Source organism: Bidens hawaiensis, unplaced genomic scaffold (genome assembly GCF_021521415.1).
Source record: "Bidens hawaiensis isolate Kalapana, Puna unplaced genomic scaffold, B.hawaiensis_p1.1 tig00026205_1, whole genome shotgun sequence".
NCBI lineage: Eukaryota > Viridiplantae > Streptophyta > Magnoliopsida > Asterales > Asteraceae > Bidens > Bidens hawaiensis.
This window is the reverse complement of record NW_027494217.1, coordinates 289673-310054: the sequence shown is the minus strand read 5'-3', so window position 1 is coordinate 310054 and position 20382 is coordinate 289673. Positions and strand designations below refer to the sequence as shown.

General features: G+C 34.5%; 1 protein-coding gene and 1 pseudogene across 1 annotated transcript; both read right to left on the bottom strand.

Annotated features, from left to right (window-relative positions):
- Positions 1-5030: 5030 nt before the first annotated feature.
- Positions 5031-6120, bottom strand: LOC143573120 (non-specific lipid transfer protein GPI-anchored 26-like; annotated as a pseudogene).
- A 2774-nt stretch (positions 6121-8894) lies between these two features.
- LOC143573118 (type I inositol polyphosphate 5-phosphatase 4-like) lies at positions 8895-15930 on the bottom strand. The gene is made up of 9 exons (XM_077058082.1): positions 15840-15930; positions 15360-15437; positions 14880-14967; positions 14690-14794; positions 13766-14351; positions 12672-12865; positions 11569-11677; positions 11338-11486; positions 8895-9294 (listed from the first exon to the last, which is right to left on the bottom strand). Exons 1-9 carry the CDS (start codon positions 15928-15930, stop codon positions 9066-9068), a joined length of 1629 nt encoding a protein of 542 aa, XP_076914197.1. The 3' UTR covers positions 8895-9065.
- Between the last annotated feature and the right edge of the window lie 4452 nt (positions 15931-20382).

The window sequence follows — 20382 nt, the reverse complement described above, 5'->3', positions numbered from 1 at the left end:
CACTAGGGGCATCGTACACAGTATGGTGGGGTTCAGGAAACTCAGGCTCGAGAGACTCGAGCATGAACTTCCTGACGATATACTGGTACAGATCGACAGGAAGAGAACACTGGCACTCGCCAGCAGTCTTCTGATCATCAGTATCATGAGAAGACATGGTGGAAAGAAGAAAGTGATTTCGGGAAAATGCTTGCCTGAAAAGGGGAGTATTTGCCGGAAATCACTAAGAAGAAGAAGAAAGGTGAAAGTGTGAATTACAGATAACTCTCTTCCCCTTTATATAGTAATCGCAATTAATGCGGTGAATTTAATGCGGAGGAGAGAGAAATCAAAGGTGCAATGAAACTATGACACGTGGCAAAAAGCAGGCTGGCAACAGCTGTTGAAAGGACGTGTGCCAGTAATTTCGCGGCCACGCGCCTGAAAAATCACGCCCACGCGCCTGAAAAAACGACTGGAATGACCATGTTCTGTCACGTCACCATAACTTCCTGCACGTCCTGACACAGTCAGAAGAAACTGTCGCACGACGTTTCAGAGGTTTGGACTGTTCTTATCTTTTCACCAACTCTTCGAATTTCAAAATTCAAAATTCGAAAATATTAAAAAGTAAGCGGGAAAATATCCCTTACCCCTTGGCAAACAAGTAACCGTAAGACGGCTGCGGGTACAGTGTAAGGCAAAACCCTTCACATACCTAGCACCCGCAGGGAATTGAAGCCAAGAAAACCTTGGTAAACAAGTAACCGTAAGACGGCTGCGGGTACAGTGTTAAGGCAGAACCCTTCACATACCTAGCACCCGCAGGGAATTGAAGCCAAGTACCCCCGGCAACCAAGTAACTATAAGACGGGTGCGGGTACAGTGTAAAGGCAAAACCCTTCACATACCTAGCACCCGCAGGGAATTGACGCCAGGAATACCTTGGAAGTAAAGTAACCGTAAGACGAGCGCAGGTACAGTGTTAAGGCAAAACCCTTCACATACCTAGCGCTCCGCTGGGAATTGAAACCAAGAAGGATCTTCTGGGCAATGCTTGCGGAAACGGAAGTAACATCCCCGCATAGCGGGAACGTCGAGAACTACGTTGTTTGAAGCTCCAAGATGGAATTGGTGGTCTTAACATAATTGATCACTATGTTCAAAACTACCAAAACCTCATGGAAAATACATACAACTGGGACTCAACGCTCCTGACTTGCGAGGAGGTTACAGACCTACCCGCATCATACCCAGAGACCAAGCAGGAAACTCGGGCATTTCTGCAAGTGACAAGGACTTCCCATGGAAAACCTTACAAAACCCTTTTCAAAACCCTTTGCTTAAGTCCAAAAGTTCACCTCACTTTATTAAACACGCATGAGAAGAACATTGGACTGGGGGACTTGAAGAGGTAGGTCCCAGCAGAGACCAGTTGGTCCCGCAAGACTCACCTTGAACAGGGTTGTCTGCGCAAAGACCATCTGCTCCCGCAGGACCCACCATGCTCATAGAATCTTACGCGCAGTACGCAAGCTGTACACGCAGGGAAAGCCTCCCAATGGTGAAGTACCCCGCCTGTTCCCGCAGTTGCGGATACAAGCCATCAGGGAAGGCTACCCGCAGACAGCAAGGCTACACGTACAAGATTAGCTACTTCAGCAGTCACGTGAAGGCATGAGCAAGGCGGGAACAATCCCGCCCAAATGAGCCAGTCTGATTCTGAAAGATCTTTTGTACCATACCTACCAAGGTATGGATAGGACAGACGATCTGACCAGAACAGCCCATGGGCCAATCACAGGGTGACAGCTCACCGACAACAGTGCGAGGAGGAGCACCCTCTAGTACTGTTTGTCACTATTAGCCGCTGCCTACTCACCAACTCTCACTGTGGAGCAGGCGCAGCCTACAGTTGGTGGAATAGTATTACTGTTGGCCGTAACCTATTCACCAACCAGCATGGCCTGCGTACAATCCACAGTCAGTAGGACGTGCATGGTCTACAGTTGGTGGAATAGTGCAGCCGACTTTATTACTGTTGGCTGTAACTTACCCACCAACCAGTATGGCCTGTGCGTAATCCACTGTTGGTTGAACAGGAATACTATTCAGCCGGCTGTACCTTCTAGAAAACCTACCTTCGGCTATAAATACTCCAATATCTTGGAATGGTAAGATCATCTACTATCTCGTATAACTTACTTGATAACTGCTCTAATAGTATTCACATACTTTTATATTCAAAGAGCAATATAGACTGATTCTCACGCCGGAGGGTGGTCACAAGGAGGAACCCCCCCTTCTCAGTGACGAGCTTACGGTGTCTGTTTTGCAGGTTCCCGGAAGTACAACCTACTCTGCTGGACCTAACCTTCGTGGGAAACATTATCTAGCCCCCAGATTACCCATAATCTGCCCGGGGTCGCTTAGTGTTTCTTCAGTTATGATTTATTTATATAATTATATATTTTTATAATTATAAAATAAATATATAATAATAATAATTTTGATGAAGAGAGAAAGGGTAAGAGGTACGGAAACACGAGGTGCAGTGGATTGGATTCCAACATGTTATGTTATGTTCATATGTTGTGTTGTTTTAAGGACAAAGAGATTGCGTGTGAATTGTGTTATTATTATTTATTAAATAAATAATAATAATATTGTTATTATTAATATTGGCATGAAAGTTCCAAAAGGATATTCCATAAAGATGTTCTTGAGATTATTATTCAGGTGTAAAGTTTGGATTTTATATTCGATGCCTTCAATTGGAAGTAGTAGACTAGTAGTTATGAGAATAATAATAAGAAGAATATGATGGCTATGGGTTTTTAGTTTTTGTCAATGATAAATAATGTGTTAATCGGTTGATATTAGACCACTCGTAATAGGATGGAGACAACTGTCATAACCAGTGTGGTAAAAATCTCGACTACGCATCGATAATCCTCATTTGTCTAAAATCAGTTGAAAATTGAAAGTTTTATACATAAAATTTGGACTGTATAGGTATATTTGATGATTTACATATAAATTTCAATCCGATGAATCCTGCCTAATCCATGTTAACCCCTAAACGTTAGTCGTTACCCTACCGCATGAGTCATGACTAGCGGCTAGCAATTTCTACGCACTGTCACAACTCACAAGTGTCTTCATGTTGAATAGCGACATTGTCCATTTGATCAGCCTTTTGTGTCTTGCTTTTAATCATCGACACACTCTCCATCCTCTCACATCATCCACCTGAGCATGCTCGTCTACAAGGATTTTTTAGGTGTTTTTTTTTGTCTTTATTGCTCGTTTCTCTCTTTTGCACCTTAGACCAAGGGGCTCCACTCGAGGGAGTTTGAATTAGGAGTGATAAAGAGTCTTTATAATGATTTAATAATATGTACAATATACACGATACAAGTGGTGGGCTTAAATTTTCTCATTTTACCGGTGTTAAATATTAGATTTTGAAGAAACACTAAGTGACCCAGTACAGATTATAGATAATCTGGGGGTTAAGTAATGTTTCCCACGAATGAGGTCTAGCTGAGAAGGCTGTTCTTCAGGAGACCTGCAAAACAAACACCGTAAGCTCGTCACTGAGAAGGGGGGGGTTCCTCCTTGTGACCACCCTCCGGCGTGAGAATCAGACTAGGTTGCTCTGAATATAAGTGTATATTAAGAGATTGCTAGATAACTGGATAGCAGATGCCCTTACCATTCCAAGATGTTGGAGTATTTATAGCCGAATGTAGGTTTTCTAGAAGGTACAGCCGGCTGAATAGTATTCCTGTTCAACCAACAGTGGATTACGCACAGGCCATACTGGTTGGTGGGTAGGTTACGGCCAACAGTAACAAAGTCGGCTGCACTATTCCACCAACTGTAGACTATGCACGTCCCACTGACTGTGGATTGTACGCAGGCCATGCTGGTTGGTGAATAGGTTACGGCCAACAGTAACACTATTCCACCAACTGTAGGCTGCGCATGCTCCACAGTAAGGGTTGACTTAGCTAAAAGACTAAAACAACTTTAAAATCGTACAAATGTTGTTATTTTTGTTAAATTAGATATGTTGAAGTCAAACTATGTTATTTGATTTGTTGAGTAATTGATTTGTGACAAAGAAGACGTTTATGATTATTGATCCTAGTTGTGCGTTTAAGGTATTCATCGCCCAAACTTTTGAAGTTCTTAATATAACCATTGTTTGTATATTTGGGTTTCATATTATTAAAAATTTAAAATTGTCACAACCTTCAATTTCAATTCTTATTGGTGGAAGTATTAGTATTACATATGCTTAAGTTATACTATATATTAGAAATTACAAAAACAATCTCCAACTCTATCTTCATCTTCAAAATATAAAGACTTTAACGATCGAGTATTAGAGCATCACGTCACTTACTTTATTTCTATCTATATAATTTAACTAAAAACATCATGTTTCAATCCAGATAAACGCAAGTGACTTCACGAATTCACAACACATGTAACACAACTCGTATTCTATTATAAAAGTCCACGTGTTGTTTGTATAATCTGTACCTAATAGGGGATTAGATAATAATGGAAAATTGTAACATCTGCTATTATTTGTAGTACACAGAATAATAATCGTGAACTTATTTGTGACAAGATTTTGGAAAACATAAACATTTGGGCCTAATATTTTAGATTGGTTTAATAACAATAGCATGGACCCTAATAGTTAAATGGACTCTCTCATGTGATTTTTCGACCCAACCGGCCCGGAAATTTTAACATTTAGTTGTGAGAAATCTGACTACTAAAAACCGTGAACTCATAAGAAAAAAATCATGGGTCTGCCACTAATCTTAATCCTTGGATTCACGTATACGTAACATGATTATAACACTAAAGTATATATGCGAGTCTATGCAATGATGAGTTGAAAACAAAACATATACAACACAATACAATACAATACAATAGGTCACAAATTTAATAATGATCGTTACAAGCACAAACACACCACCCATAGACAAAGTAGTAACTATAGATAACATACTTAAAGATATAAGTTAAGCAACATGGTGAGACACATATATTGTTGCTATGAAGATCAAAACACAAGTTGCATAAAATGGTAGGTTTTGGATCGTTGCATCAGATGCGCCCGTACTTGGTTTAGTCTTCGACCCGCTTCCTGCAGTATATGTAAAAACCATAAAAAAAGGGAGCTAGAGATTGTTTTTATTTGCGAAAATGGATAATAAATGACTCTTTTTTTTTTGGATTTGGAGGCGTTTTAGAATATGAATAGTATGATAAATACTTGCATTTTACGAAAGTTGTAATACTATAGGCATATCGTGAGCTCGTGCAAAACCCTGACAAAGATTTTAAAGACCGCTAAGGTGGCAAGCAAACTTGTCTTGAGTTTGTTGTTCGAGATCTCAAGAGTTATTGTTAGCTTGAGTTTGTTGGTCAAAGTAGCAAACTCCATGTTTTGTCCTTATCCAAATATGCTTACCACATTAGCGAACTCAAAAGTAATTGTCGAATTTCTCTTGAGTTCGGTCATAGTTACAACGATATGCCTATTTGTACAACTTTAAAAAATTTGCATATAGACCACATACAATTTCAAAATAAATACATAAACGATATAAAAATATTTGTAGTAGATATGGTTTATTTGAATCATTCACCTGAAGGCGAATCTGCTTGGTAGAGCTCGTGGGTCCATTAGCGCCCACTGGAACAAATAGTTAAAGTTACGACACAAAAACAAAATTTAGAAATCTCAACATTACAAACCATTACACAAAAGAAAGTAACAATATCGTCATGACATACCATTACATCGGCTACCGGGGAGTTTGGATATTGCAGCACCAGGTAACGCAAGTGCCAACGTTTGATTAATGTTCAAACCCGTGGGTGCACCATTACCATCTCCGGTGAACACACATAGGCACCTCGGCTGTGACTGAACCACATTGGCTAGTTGTGAGCAACAAGAAGTTGACGGAGTTGATGAGTTTCCAGACACGTACCAAGACACGGGCTCAAGCTCACTAGTGCCGTGGTGCATTCTTGTTGAGCCATGGCTAGACCACATAGCATGACCATGGCTAGACCAAATAGCTCAAATTGGTTTGTAGCCATTTCTAATTAGTGAGATATTTAGCAAAGAAGTGGATTTATATGATACATTTGGAATATGGAAAATGTAATAATATATGTTTATGTGGATATTGGTGGCCTACTTTTGTTTATGTACATTAATAATATTCGAAGTTCATAAGTATTTTATTGTTTTGGATATTTGATCTAAATTAAAAACCTATAGTTAATTAGCAAAAGTAGGCTAACTGCAAATAGATAATATTTTTTTATCACAAAAAATCGCCACCGTTTTGTTTACCTGGAATTAAGAGAAAATAATGGCTGCGGTAACGTTTATTTAACCGGTTAATGTCGATAAAATGTCTATAAAACGTGTATTTGACCAATCAATTTTCAAAATGTTCATAAAAAATTCGTTAGAAACAAAAATCTTGTTAGAAACAAAAAAAATTCATTGGAAGCCAAAATGGTCTTGTCATGGGCCAAAAAAATCTAGTCGGATGCCTACATATCTTGTTGGCTCCGATGGTAAAAAAGAAGAAAAACTAGTGACCCATCGGTTTTAATGACGTGTGAGAGAATCTGATTTTTTAAAAAATTCCAGTTAAGTAAGGATTAAAAAATGATTGGGTCGACGAGTTTTAAGGTGGATATACGAGAATTGGTTGATCAAATGCGTATTTTATTATCATTAATCGGTTAAATGGATATTTTGGTCATTTTCCAATAAATTTATAAAATATCGCCTAATCATCTATATTCTATATTTTAATATTTTTACTTTTTTAGAAACCACCAAATCAATCCCAAATTAAAATTAAGGTAGCCATCCATTCATATGTGTTGGATTCTACAAACAAAACCTTAAATCATCCATGTTTTTAGGACAACCACAACATTCAAACAAACATTTCTATAAATGCTAATCCAAACCATCACATTGAATCACATCATATCAAGATAATTAATAAATCATTAGTTAGCGTAATGGCGTCTAAAAAAGTTGCCGCGGCGCTACTAGCGCTCATGGTCATGTTGGTTGTAGCACGTGCCAGCGACAATGAAGCACGAGACAACGCGCCCGAACCGCAAGACTTTGCCGATTGTGAAAAGAAATGCGTAGATGAAGGCAATGCTAGTTCCTTTTGCACATTGAAGTGTGAGAAAGACTTTCACACAAAAGGAAAAATTGGTTAGTTATTTATTTAAAGTTATTTTTAGAACAACACATTACATGGTGTCACATTGTAAAATTTTGGTTGAACCAACCACAATCTTAAAATATTTACCACAATTTGTTATTACATATTGAATTTGGGGACAAATTTTAATGTGATTTGGCCAAATTCTTTGTAACTTCCGAGTAAATTTAATGTTAGGACCGGCATATGTTTGTGAGTCTCAACCAATTTTTACGAATCATGGCGATTTTGTTCAAAATAATAAAAAATTAAAAATATTTTCTAAAGGTGATCATTCTCTTGATATATACGAGTCTCCAATGGACATTTTGGGGATTTCTTTTCGTAAATACTATGAAAAATTGTTAGATTTCGTAGAATCTTCTTTGTACTTTTTGCATAAATTTAGATCTTTTCTTGATCATGATAGTATAAATCTTACATGTTTTTAAAATGTATTGTTCTTGCATTTGACATTTATATTGTTTAATGTTTGCAGCTAGACGTTTTGGTAGATAATATGTTTGACACCTGAGCATAGTCAAGATTCGAGTACGAATACATACATGTTAATCTAACGTGAAGGAAGCTTTTATATTCACCTTTTTTTTCCCATTTATTTGATTATTCCTTATAATTATATATTCACAATATTGTATTTTTCACACGTCTTTGTTTAAAAACATGTACTAGTAATGTATTGACATGTAATTATATGCTATCAAGCTTCTTCGTTTCCTCATTATTAAAATCCTATATCCCAAAAAATACATTAAAATGATTTATTAATAATAATACATTAATAAAAGAAAACATCAAGTTACCAACTCTCTATCGCACCTTGCAACCAGTGTTGATGGAAAATTATTTAGGTGATAAAGGGTTTTATCTTAATTAACTTAAGTATCTCATTACATGCTACCCAAGCATAGCAAAAATATTAAATTCTTGAATACCAATTAGGTTTTTTTCCACATTTACACAAATACAAAAGTTAAAGTTTAAAACGTTTAAAAATTTCACTTCTCTTGTGTTTTTTCTTTAGTAAACCCGGGTTGTGTATTTGATTAACACATCAACATAGGTGTTTAAAAAAAATAGTGACATTTAGTAACTTAGGTATCATAGTCATCATACTGGTGTATCAGGCTTGAATACATAGTAACCGAGACACATTTATCGATAGTGGCAACACTTTATTGATTTGTTGTGTGCAAACTCAATCCAATCAAATAAGTTTCTAAGGAAATTATATACAAAGTAACATATGTTTTAATTGACATGTAACATTAGTCCACAAAATTGTATAACATAATCTTTTATTAAACAAGAATTAAGAAAGAATCATATCAACTAATACCTTCATGTAAAGATGACATTTTTCTTCAGCAATTTATTTCAAGTTTTTATTTTTCGGGTCATAACTGTATGCTTGCGGATTTGATTTAAGCGTACAATCCAGCATAATTACCCGATTAGTAACGAGTTTTTTATATTTCCAAAGAATTGCCCAATGATAAGTGAAGTTCAAAATCCCTGTTTAAAAAAAGATAACGCGTTAAATCAAAATTCTAAATGAGTTAGGGGGCTTTTAGCCTACAAAAACTTTCCATCTGCTTATTGCGCTTTTTAAGCAATAAGCAGATAAGCAGGTTTAATAAGCAATCCCAAACACACCTTAAAAAATATTAAAAAAACGTGACAACGAAAAAAGTCAAAGGGTTGACCTTTTCTTGGAATGTTGGAAGAATGTGAGTGCGGTGGGCCCGACCATTGAGCGAACTAGGGACGCGCGATCGCTTGTTAGTTAAAACTAAGACCTTTATATCTACATGAATATGAATATGGTAACAGTTCTTCCACCTCAATCCTAGATGAATAACTAATGTTTCTCTTCAATCTTGTACGGTTTATGGATTCGACTTCTGCTAAAAACAAGCTGTAAACGGGCCTATGATCTGAAAATCTAGACTCCCCTCGAACATATGACATTTGATGCAGCCCGTTACCATACCACAAGATACGATCGCACCTACAAAAATAATAAAATGCATCAAAAATTTGAATGACCAGTCTTTCGGCATGGGATGATTATGGGCTCAAAGTTTAAATTTGAATGTATCAAAAATTTGAATGACCAGTTTTGATTTTGCTATTTGGGCTTGAATTTTTTGGGCCAAAAAAAAGCCCCAAAAATAATTAATTTGGGTATGAAGCCTTGACCATTTTTTTAATGAATTAGTAATTTATTAATTATTAAATACTAGTTTTAGAGCCCGTGTGACACACGTGATGCTTAAAAGAAATACTATTAAGCTATAAAATTAAATGATTAAATTTAAACTAATAAAACTATATTTTATCAACTTAAATGGTTTTATAAGTACAAATTATATTTTCTAATTGAATATTCATATGAATACGTGGTGGACTGTTACACAATTCCTTCGTAATCACAAAAGATATGCACATAGTGATTTTATAAGTTGTAATTATATTTTTTTAATGAAATAACAAATTCTAACAAAAGATGATAAAATGTTTTATTAATAATGACATAAAAAACATCATATATAAAATTACCATGAATAAAACACGCTTGTACTATAGTTTCGTAATAGATGGATGAAAACTCTATGGATCCATGGAGGTTGAATTAGAGTTGTCACTTTTACTTGAAACTTGACCCGAGAAAACCCGAGCCCAAACCAAAACTAACCTGACTCGAAAAACTCGAACCCGAGAAAAGGCCAACCAAACCGGAACCTAAGTAATCTTGGTTGGTTATTGGGTTTGATGTCTAGGTTTTGGGTCAACCTAAAATACCCGAATAAACTATTTGTTTAAAAACATAATATTATTATTAGGTATGTACACGTATATGGAACACTCTACACATTTCACTTGTTCTTATTCCATCTATTATAGTTGATCGACTATCTATTGTATAAAAACATAATGTTTATTTTACACGGTTATGTTTATTTATTATTTGGTTATTTACATAAGGAATAAAAAAGTGTATGTTGCTTTAGTTTTCACATTGTAGCTTTTATTTACTTTTTTTATTTACATTTTGTTTTGTTAGACACTCGAAACTCAAGTAACCCAACTTGAAAAACACAAACCCAAACAACCCGAACCCGAAAAACTATGATATATATGGGTTGGGTTTCGTTTCTAAATTTACAACTTTGAAAGCCGAATAACCCGACCCGAGAAACCATAAACCCAAAAGGCAAACTCGAAGCACCCCTAGGTTGAATAAATATGCGAGAATAAAACTTTTATTCATTCAAAATGTATTTCCTATCATTTTAGACTCATATTTGATTTCATTAAAGATATACATAATTTAATTATATGTACATAAATACCTGCATATTTGTAATTTTTATTAGGTAATTAGTTATTTAATTAAAAGATGAACTGATATGTTTTGATTACACTGACATAAATATAATTTTATTAAATATAGAAATTAATTTGAGCGGGAATTGAGGCTAGGAATGAATCTCTAAATGACACATGTCCCATTTATTTTACTTTATTAGAAATTGTAGATTTGGACCTAAGGGCTACATCATTTTGTTGCCTTTTAATAATTTATTTAACATTCTATAAAAACTATAATATATAAATTCAATTAAAAAATGTAGGGTTTTTTTCCTCCAGTTTTTATGGTTCGATTTAGCTTTTTCGGTTTTGGGTGCATGCAAAGCTGAACTGTAAATTCGGTTTCTAAAAAAAACAAAAAGAAAAATACCCATCGGTTTTGTTTGATTTAGATTAGTTCGCTTACGGTTCTGTTATTTTGGTTTCATGCACACCCTTAGATTTTACCAAGTTAAGCTATTGAAATATAAACATGTCAAATGAGTCAAGATTCTCTTAAATTGTATATTCTCCTATTAATAACTTTATTAAAATAATATATTTTGAGTAACCAGATTTTAAACACTAAATGTTTATAGAAAGTGAAATAATGAGGATTTTGATTTTTTTGGTTCAACCTGAACCCATTTTGACCCGTATCCAGCCCGACCCCACCCATTTTGCCACCATGCATACTTACCATGCAGGAGTTCTTCGCTTTTCTTTAGGACGCGTATCGCATCCCGCGTATCGATCTGAATTTTTTGAGTATTTATAAGTTGGAGGGAAATATATGCACCCTTCATTCCATCCTTGGAATACGCGCCCCCGCCTACGCTCTATTCGAAGCTGTTAATATTTTATAAATTTAGAAAATAAAATATTGAAAAGTATAAAATTTTATAGACATTTATAAGATTTTGGGACTTGCCTGGTCTTTTTCTAACAATGCCCTCCAGTTTCGCAGCTCAACTAAGGCCTTGGCTGACCGATATGAAAGGGCGATTCGGTAATTTAAGTCACCGAGCCATATTATTCGACTAGTCATTCAAAAGTAAAGTTTTAGTGTTGGGAAGTCTAGTTTGAAAACTATTAATAATAGCTATCTTGGTTTTGAACCCGACACAAACCGACCCAAGTGATTATAAACGGTTTAGAACCCTACACTTTGCGGTTTGAAACCGGTCAAACTCGAACTGAACCGGTTAAAACCCAGGCTTTAACCGGTCAAACCCGAAAATTCAGGTTAAACCCCGAACCGGTTTCACGAAAAACCGGGTTTGACTTTTTTTGACCCAACCCGAACCGGATTGTAACCCTATACCTTAAAACTGGTTTGAACCCGAGCCTAACTAGAACCGGTTTAAACCCAAATCGAACCGGTTTGGTCAACGGCCGGTCAAATCCGGTTTGACTCAAACCGGTTCGGTTTATTAACTGATTTGACTCAAACCGGTTCGGTTTAGAAACCGGTTTAGAAGCAGGATAGGACGGCCTGGTCACGTCGGTTCGGTCCAGTTTATAAATTGGTTAACCGGTTTTAACTAATTTTAAACCGGTTTTCCTCAAACCGGTTTGGTAGATCTTAACAGGAACCGATCTTGAAACTGGCGGTTTGGGTCGGTTTGGGAACCGGTTTTAAACCCAAACCGGTTCGGTTCAGTTTGCCTAAAACCGGTCCCAAAACGGTTTTTTGTACACCTCTAGTTAAAACCCGGTTTCAAACTGGTTTGATTTTCTTTGACCCAACCCGAACCGGTTTGGGCCAAAAGGCCAAAAGCCCAAGTTGTACAACTCTCGGGTTTCAATTTTTGATCCATTTAGTCACAAACAGGTTGATTCAGGTTATGTTTTATTTAATCTCAAATGTGTCAAATTTCTAAAAAATAAAAATAAACAAATATACTAAAATAATATAATATTTGTAATGACAAAAGGTGTTTTTGACTTGACCTGAACTTGTTTTGACCTGTTATCCAACCTGTCCATTTACGACATCTAGTAAATATATAACACATGATCTTAGTATCTTACTCGTGGTCAAGAATCGTTTGAGGAGAGTTCTCGTCTCCGGTTTCTTGATCACGCGGAAACCGAGTTTTTCTCATGATTTCCATCACATCACAGTTTCTTCTGAGCTCATCTCCATCCTTTTGTCCTGATGTTAAGTGACTACATATGAAGCAAAAACTTGTTTGGTGCACTGACATACTTATTGATATTGAACCCTGAAATAGTAGTTCAATAATACAATTATTATTAAATCAAATAGTAAAGATTTCATATAAACAAAACATGAAATTAAAGTGGTTAATCTATCCATACCGAACTTGAACTAATGAAAAGATAAAAAAAGAAGTTTTAAGAAAACTAAAACATGTGTGTGAAATATTTTAAGTTGAGCGAACAACTTAAAATGTATAGATTATTGAAAACTTGTACTGTATATTAATAGGGCGCAAGATGTTTGGACATATCTGGCATTGTACTGAGTAAAGGTAATATGACTAGTAACATTCATAACTTTTAGTTTTGTTGACAAATACAACTCCACTCTTAACGTAAGGCCAAGTGTAGTGGGCGCCAATTCTGGGCGAAATGGGGCGCTTTTGGGCGCAAACACCGCCTCCCAGGCGATTTTTGGGGCGATTTTTTTTGGGGTGGGGGGGGGGGGTATTTCTCGCCCTTGTTTATTATTATTATATTGAGGCTGTGTGATATATATATAGGGCTACAACATCATTGCACCCAAAAAACAAAAACCTACACTTTACTAGCTGGACGCCACATGACGTAAAACGCCCCATTTTGTAGCTCATCCACTATACATAGCCTAAAAGTAACTAAGTCGGTCTTTGTTAACATCTGACTTTCTTTTATCTCAATATAAATGAAAGTTTAAGGCTAGACAAAGTGTCAAAAGTTACTTTTTAAGTTAGAAAGTGTTATGGTTGCATTGACAATATAAATTATTATTTCATAAATTATTGAAATCCAATTTATTGGAACCACGGGTCCCACTTTTAACGGAGAGGTTCAAATAAAGACAATTCAAAAGTACTTTAATAAACTAGTTATTAAACTACTTACGTAGTTGGGCCTGACCTGGCCCAATAAAGTTTTTTTACCTTGTTTCCAAGATAACCCATCAATCCTCTCCCCACACACGACACCTTCAAATTACGAACATCGTCTCTAATATCACTCTTGACCCATACCGTTAGATATATCCCCACCATTTGCTTACTCGCAACCAGACAATATTTACAGTTCTCCATCACCTTATCTCTCTCCTCCATTAAAAAAGATCCACAATAAGATAACGGGTCAGGTCCCAAACATGGCCCATTATCTTCATCTGAAGACCCAATATTGGGTTGGCCCCCAAACATGGCCCGATCACTGACACTGAACCTTCGGTCGAGTCTTGAATGAGGGATTACCACGTCATTGTCGGTCAACCTCATGCTTTGACTTTGGGAGTGGAAGGATCGACGATGGAGGAGAGAAGGTGGGTGTTGGGTTAATGGTTCTTCGAAATCCGAATCAGACTCGACTGGTGGGTTGGGTACTGGTGGCGGGGTGTGGAGACCGTTGGTGGTTTCGGGTAGAGTGTTGAGTGTGTTTCGAATGAGCGCTAGCCATTTTTTTGCGGGACCGTTGTTTTCGGTTCCAAGCACATTTCCCGCGTTTAACGGGACGATTTCTTGGAACCTAATAAATAAATAATAAATTAGTCAACTAGTCTATAACACTGGATAAAATCATAAAACAATAATAAAGTCACTTATGTACAAATAACTAAATAACTAAAGTAATTATTATTATTATTTACAATTTTGAACTACAGTAATTCCACTACAAGTACAGTAATAATAATTACCTTAGTTATTTATATGTTTATGTTAAAAACTGTTTGTATTTGATTCTAACACTATATTGTTAAATCATATGTTTTTGTGATAGTACAAATGCACGTCTTCCTCTCTCATTCGACGCGTTTAATTCATAATTACAAGACTCAAAATTCGTTTTTTATAACTATAACTCACCCAAGAACATAAATGTGAGCACAAGGTGAAGTGTGTAACCAATCTTCAAGATTTAAGCCATTTGTAGGAGATTTTCCAGCCACATTCCAAGTAGCTACAAAGACCCTATTTCATTTTTTAAAAGATATATAAATAAATTGAACCATAACTTATAAATAGTCTTGAAATCAATAGAAAAGTTTGCACAAGCCTATAGTTATCAATGTCTCGAACTTGCGCATGATCGGGATCAATCTTGTTCGTCTGAGGATAATTCGCGCTTCTTCTACTTGATCTTTCTGTACATTTTCGTAACCGGTTTAGGCATAAAAATCAGAAATAAAAAGTAAGTTGCAATAACTTTGTATATAGGTTTTGTGACACATTTTCATTGATATTTTTCCTATTTCACTCGGGCGTCTACTCTAATCTATTTTTCTTATTTTACGACTATGAAAAGAAAACCTTAACATGAACCATGCGTTCAGATACGTCGTTAAAAGTAAATAAGTCAAAAATAACACATTGTATACTAGAAAAAAAAACATTCTCTAAATTATGAAACATATATCTCTTTTTCATGCTTCCACTTTGCATCAATCTCAGAATTTTTAAAAAATAATTAAAAAAAAAATTTAACTTGAAGAGTGGTCCAAAAGTAATAAATGCATAAAATAGTCTGAAACTGTACCAGTTCTTGTTTTTCTGCTTTTCTTGATAGAACACACCTCTTTTTCAGAAAAATTGTTCCTCCATACTTCATCTCTACCTGAAAAAGGAAATTCAAAAATTTTAAAAATTAAAATATTTTTTAAAAAAATAGATGGTTATTGTCATTTGCCACAGTGTATTTAATTGTAACACAAAAAAGGGTTTGAATTGACAGATTTCAGATCAAATTACAGATCTTGACAGCAAACAAGAAAGAAAACAAAGAACAGATTTTGAGGAGCAAAAATGAACAGTTTTAAATTCCCAAATGCCACTTTTTGCAGAATAACATATTGTCACTGATGTTGAAATAAAGTAAATAAGTGAATAACTAGTCAACTAATGTTCCCATATGTTATGATCATATAACAGAACTATTCATAATAAAAATAAAAATAAAAATAATAATAATAATAATAAATAAATAAATAAATAAATTTCACAAATTATTAAATATTACCTCCATAAATAAAATCATCAGCATGAAAATTTTCAGCTTTGTTCTTCACATTAAACCATTTCTTGATTGTTTTAGGCCATGAAACCTTCATTATGATCAGCATAAAGTCAAACTCTTAATATTTCAAAAAAAAAACCTTTTTTGTTGGAGATATCATCTCTCATTGCTTCAAATCCTCATAAAGATTAACACCCACAAGCTTAAATGCAGAACAAACAATATTTGATTCAAGAAAGATAAAATTGAATCTTTTTTGGTTTGACTTGACCAAATGAGTCAAAGAAACATGAAAGAGAATAAAAGATTGGATTTTTATGAGTGCCCAGAAAGTGTGTTGAATGTAAGGTTTATATATAGAGAAGAAAGTTGCAGTTTTTCAGCATTTTTGTTACATAAAATGTAAACAAAGAGTTATATCAAAGATTGAGTTTTCTTGAGTGTTGCAGCCTATATGTGTGTGACTGTGTGTGTATGTTTGTTTGTTGCAGCTAGTAGTTATGGTTACAGGGAACAAAGGGAAACTGATATGCTAAAAACTATAGGGCAAAGTTCAACTGAATGTCATATAATCATTTATTTTATGGCATCTGTATATTATTTTCTTTTAAAATATTAAGTACTGAGTGTTCCAAGCTACCAGGTTTTCGTCCCACCGCGTGTTACGCTAGAGTGTTATGCTCTTGTGGCGGCACAACATATGTCAAGTGGTAGTCGACGGTATGGTTTCCCGGTGAATGCCCAAGCCAGTGTGGGCCCGGTCAGTGGCGAAGCTTGGACGAGCTTGTCGTGGGGCCGGACTCAAACTTTCATTCGAAAAAGGGTAAATTTACATTCTGTATACAAATTTTCGAACAAAAACGAGTAAATTTACACAACTGCGCAAAAAGAGGGGGGGGCTCACTAAGCTTCATCAATGAGCTCGGTTAAGACAACACGGTCTAGCCAGAGTGGGGAAACGAGACTCTCCAATTTGGAGAGTGTAGTGGCATAAACGTACACAAAAAGAAAGTCGCCGGTTTAAAAAATTAGATTATTGTATAAAATCGAACCGTATATCGATTTGAAATTTATACGGTTTGGTTTGCGGTTTTAGAAGTCGGTTTTAACTGTTTGGGTGACACTTTAGCACTTGAATGGGTCATGTAAACTAAACCAACCTTTGTTATTTGTTCAATTTTAGAATATTTAGTTATATATATATATATATAGAAATTGGTTCAAATAAAAAGAAAAAGTTTTCTAGGAATGGTAAGAACTAATAGAATTATGACATTTGACATTAAAACCTATGGTGAAAGAATAATTCTAGGAAACTATGTCGGTTATAATGCTGAAAGAGTATTTCTAGGAAACTATGACGGTTTTTGGTAATTTTAAATCTCAACCATTGATTGATATGATCCAATGGCTATGATTTATTTTATTCCTAGTCTTTCTAGGAAACTACTTGTTTTTAGGATAACACTCATATATATATATATGTGTGTGTAATATTCATAAACCATCTTTACAGTTTTTTTTTTAAATAATACATGGTGAGTAGTGTTTTTTGTTAAATAAATAGACATACACCTGTCACAAGAAAAATTATTAGGGATGTACTATAAATAATACATGGTGAGTAGTGTTTTTTGTTAAATAAATAGACATACACCTGTCACAAGAAAAATTATTAGGGATGTACTATAAAACATATTTACATGTATATTTTATTTTATTTTGCATACTGCATAATTATTTTTTCTTAAACCATTATTCTAAGTTCTAACACACATGTATGTTTAAATTGTACTTTTTACAACAACTTAAAACTCCATAGATCACATTCTAATGTTCTATATTAAATCACATAACTTTCTTTAATAAAAAAGATTTAAGTGATTAAATAGATTCACAATTTCAGGATTATGCTTTTTAGATGGATGCATTTGGACATGGAATTGTTATATGCAACATTTAGTGAATTTAATTTATTGGGTTTAGGGTTGCATGCCTTTCTTAAAGTCTCCAATTAATAGAGATTTGGTTTCTTTATCAAGTCCATGCATGAAGAATGAGTGTTGGTTAAACATAGTTTTGTGTTTTTGGGAGATTTCATAGGTGCAATTTCCTTAAATCTATCACTTTCTAATTAAAGAATGCATCAATTTATGCATCTTGCTTACCACTCTCCATTTCTTCCAAGAACTTTGTCTTTAAAGATCCAAAACCAATGCATGGTCCCAACCAACATCATAACTAGCTAATTGTGTTCAATACAAGTCCATGCTTCTTTTCCAAGAGTTAGAAGCTAGCTATAACATTGCATATAAACTTATATCATCCAAAATACAAGTTGTTAAAGTTTTGTTATCTTGGATTTGAGTTGTTTGTTAAATATTTTATACCCTACGTTTGATCGTTTTTAGCTCTTGAAAGGTAAGAGACTTTCAAGCGATTCTAAGTCAAGTCTTGCGATTATATGTTGATATAACGTCTAGTCACATGTTATGGCATTTAGTGTTTCTAATTCTAGATAGAAGTCGACCCACAATCACCAAGATCCCTTACAGTTTATAATCCTAAATTAACATAATCGACACCATGATCAATGCATGTAATTTTTAAACGACTTAGTTTTACTATTAAAAAAGGATTAGTGGCGTAGCTTATAGCCAATGTGCTCTCTAGTTTTGACTTAAACACTACTCTTTAATAAAACCATGATTTTATAGTAAAAAAATTATTTATAATTGTGTGTGTTGGAATGTCCTTTTGTTTGATCAAAGCTAGCAAGGTAGAACAAAAGCTAAATTTTGGATTAAGCTCATGGATGTTTTGGGGAAAAAAATAATGATGGATTGATGGTATGACTTGGACATCTTTTATAGTATAATTTAAACTAAAGTTGATATCTAAATAAATGGGAATCCTCCAACAAACCCTCTCATGTAGCCCACTACTCCTCTACTTCCTAAGGTTCCACTAGTGTTACAAAAAAAAGCTATTTGGTCTATATTCTGTGTTGTTTTAAGGCATGCTCTATTTTATCTTAGCTGTCCTAAAATAAAAAATAACTAATAAAACCTTTTTAAATTTGCCATTTGTCAATTTCTCACTTCAACTTCATGGGTTTTTATTTAATTTTTCCTAATGACAAATGTCATAAACTATAGAGTAGATCCTTTCTTGCATAACAGCTATTACTAGTAACACATAATGGAATAATAAAATACAAATTATACATTCTATTCAAAATGGAAAAAATAATATATAATGAAAGAGTACTTATAATGAGTAAACTAGTGTAGGATAATAAAAGGGTTATTAATGTACTTCTTTTCAATTGAAAACCAACTGGCCAATGATTAATGAACAAATGAAAATATAAATAAGTAGATTAACATAACACTTAGGCCGATTGTTGCGGTTGAGTTAGTTAAAACGTCACGTCACTACCGGGCTTTAATTAACTCTCCCATTAACTAGCACATTGTAAGTTAACTATACATTAAATAAAAAACCTGATTGGTCATTTGGGGGTGGCCCTACCTTTTTCTCTACTTAACACTTGTTATTGTGTTAACATACGCCTCTTAACTAACGACACTTAAGGGGATGCCACATCAGCTTTAACGTCTCTTTTGTAGACCCGCAACAACAAGCCTAACTGCTCTTATATATTAATATTAAAGATTAAAGATAGATGATCAAATGTACCTATTTTTTTAACATGACATGCAAGGTACTTTTTTAACATGACAGGCAAGAAATTTGTTATAATTTTAATCATAAGGTCATTAGGGGAAAGGTACATGCATTTGAGTTGGTTGGTGATTTGTCCCTTTTTAACCTTGTCCAGTATTATAAAACATAGGGTACATAAAAGATGCCTTGATTCTATTATAATCTTAGTTTATTATGATTATAATTATAGATAATATTGTTTAAAACTTGAAAGTTATATGTTCATTTTTTATTAGGTTAAATATGTTGATGATATTTCAAAGATCCATAAATCTATTATATTAACAACTTTTAATCCGGATTAATATTATGATTATGAATCGTAATATTAATCTTTTTACGCAAAAATTTGTATGCTTGTATCGTCATTCTCTAGCAATGTATTCTAATACGTAATTAGCCGTTAAGGAATGAGTTATGAACTAAAATCGATTTTTAATCGTGTTTAAATAATGACGGTGCGATAAGAAAAAAAATGAAATTGAAAAATAAAATAAAAAAAGTTGGCATCACATTGGGTCCGGTAGTTACAACATTGAATGCTATGAAAGTCATTCTTATTATGAAGATATTATGATTTGTTGAATGTGAGTGACATTGACCATAATATAAATGCCACATTATGATTATTTTCAATTGGCTTCAATTTAATTGACATTCATCATCATCCACTACTAGCTAGCTTTTTTTTGAACAACCAAATTTCATTAACGTAAAGAGAGTAGCAAGTAGCTATCCCCGAATTACATATACCAAAACAAAAGGGAAAAGGCACACCAAACTACATAAACACACAATTATGTAACCTTAAAACGAG

What these genes read in the sequence shown, in the direction of transcription:
- LOC143573118 (XM_077058082.1), bottom strand. Translation starts at nt 15,930, where the DNA reads ATGAAGGTTTCATGGCCTAAAACAATCAAGAAATGGTTTAATGTGAAG. An exon ending in GCTCACATTTATGTTCTTGG is followed by an intron (nt 14,352 to 14,689) that starts GTGAGTTATAGT and finishes TTTATTTATTAG; the next exon opens with GTTCCAAGAAATCGTCCCGT. An exon ending in TGGGTTATCTTGGAAACAAG is followed by an intron (nt 12,866 to 13,765) that starts GTAAAAAAACTT and finishes CTACTATTTCAG; the next exon opens with GGTTCAATATCAATAAGTAT.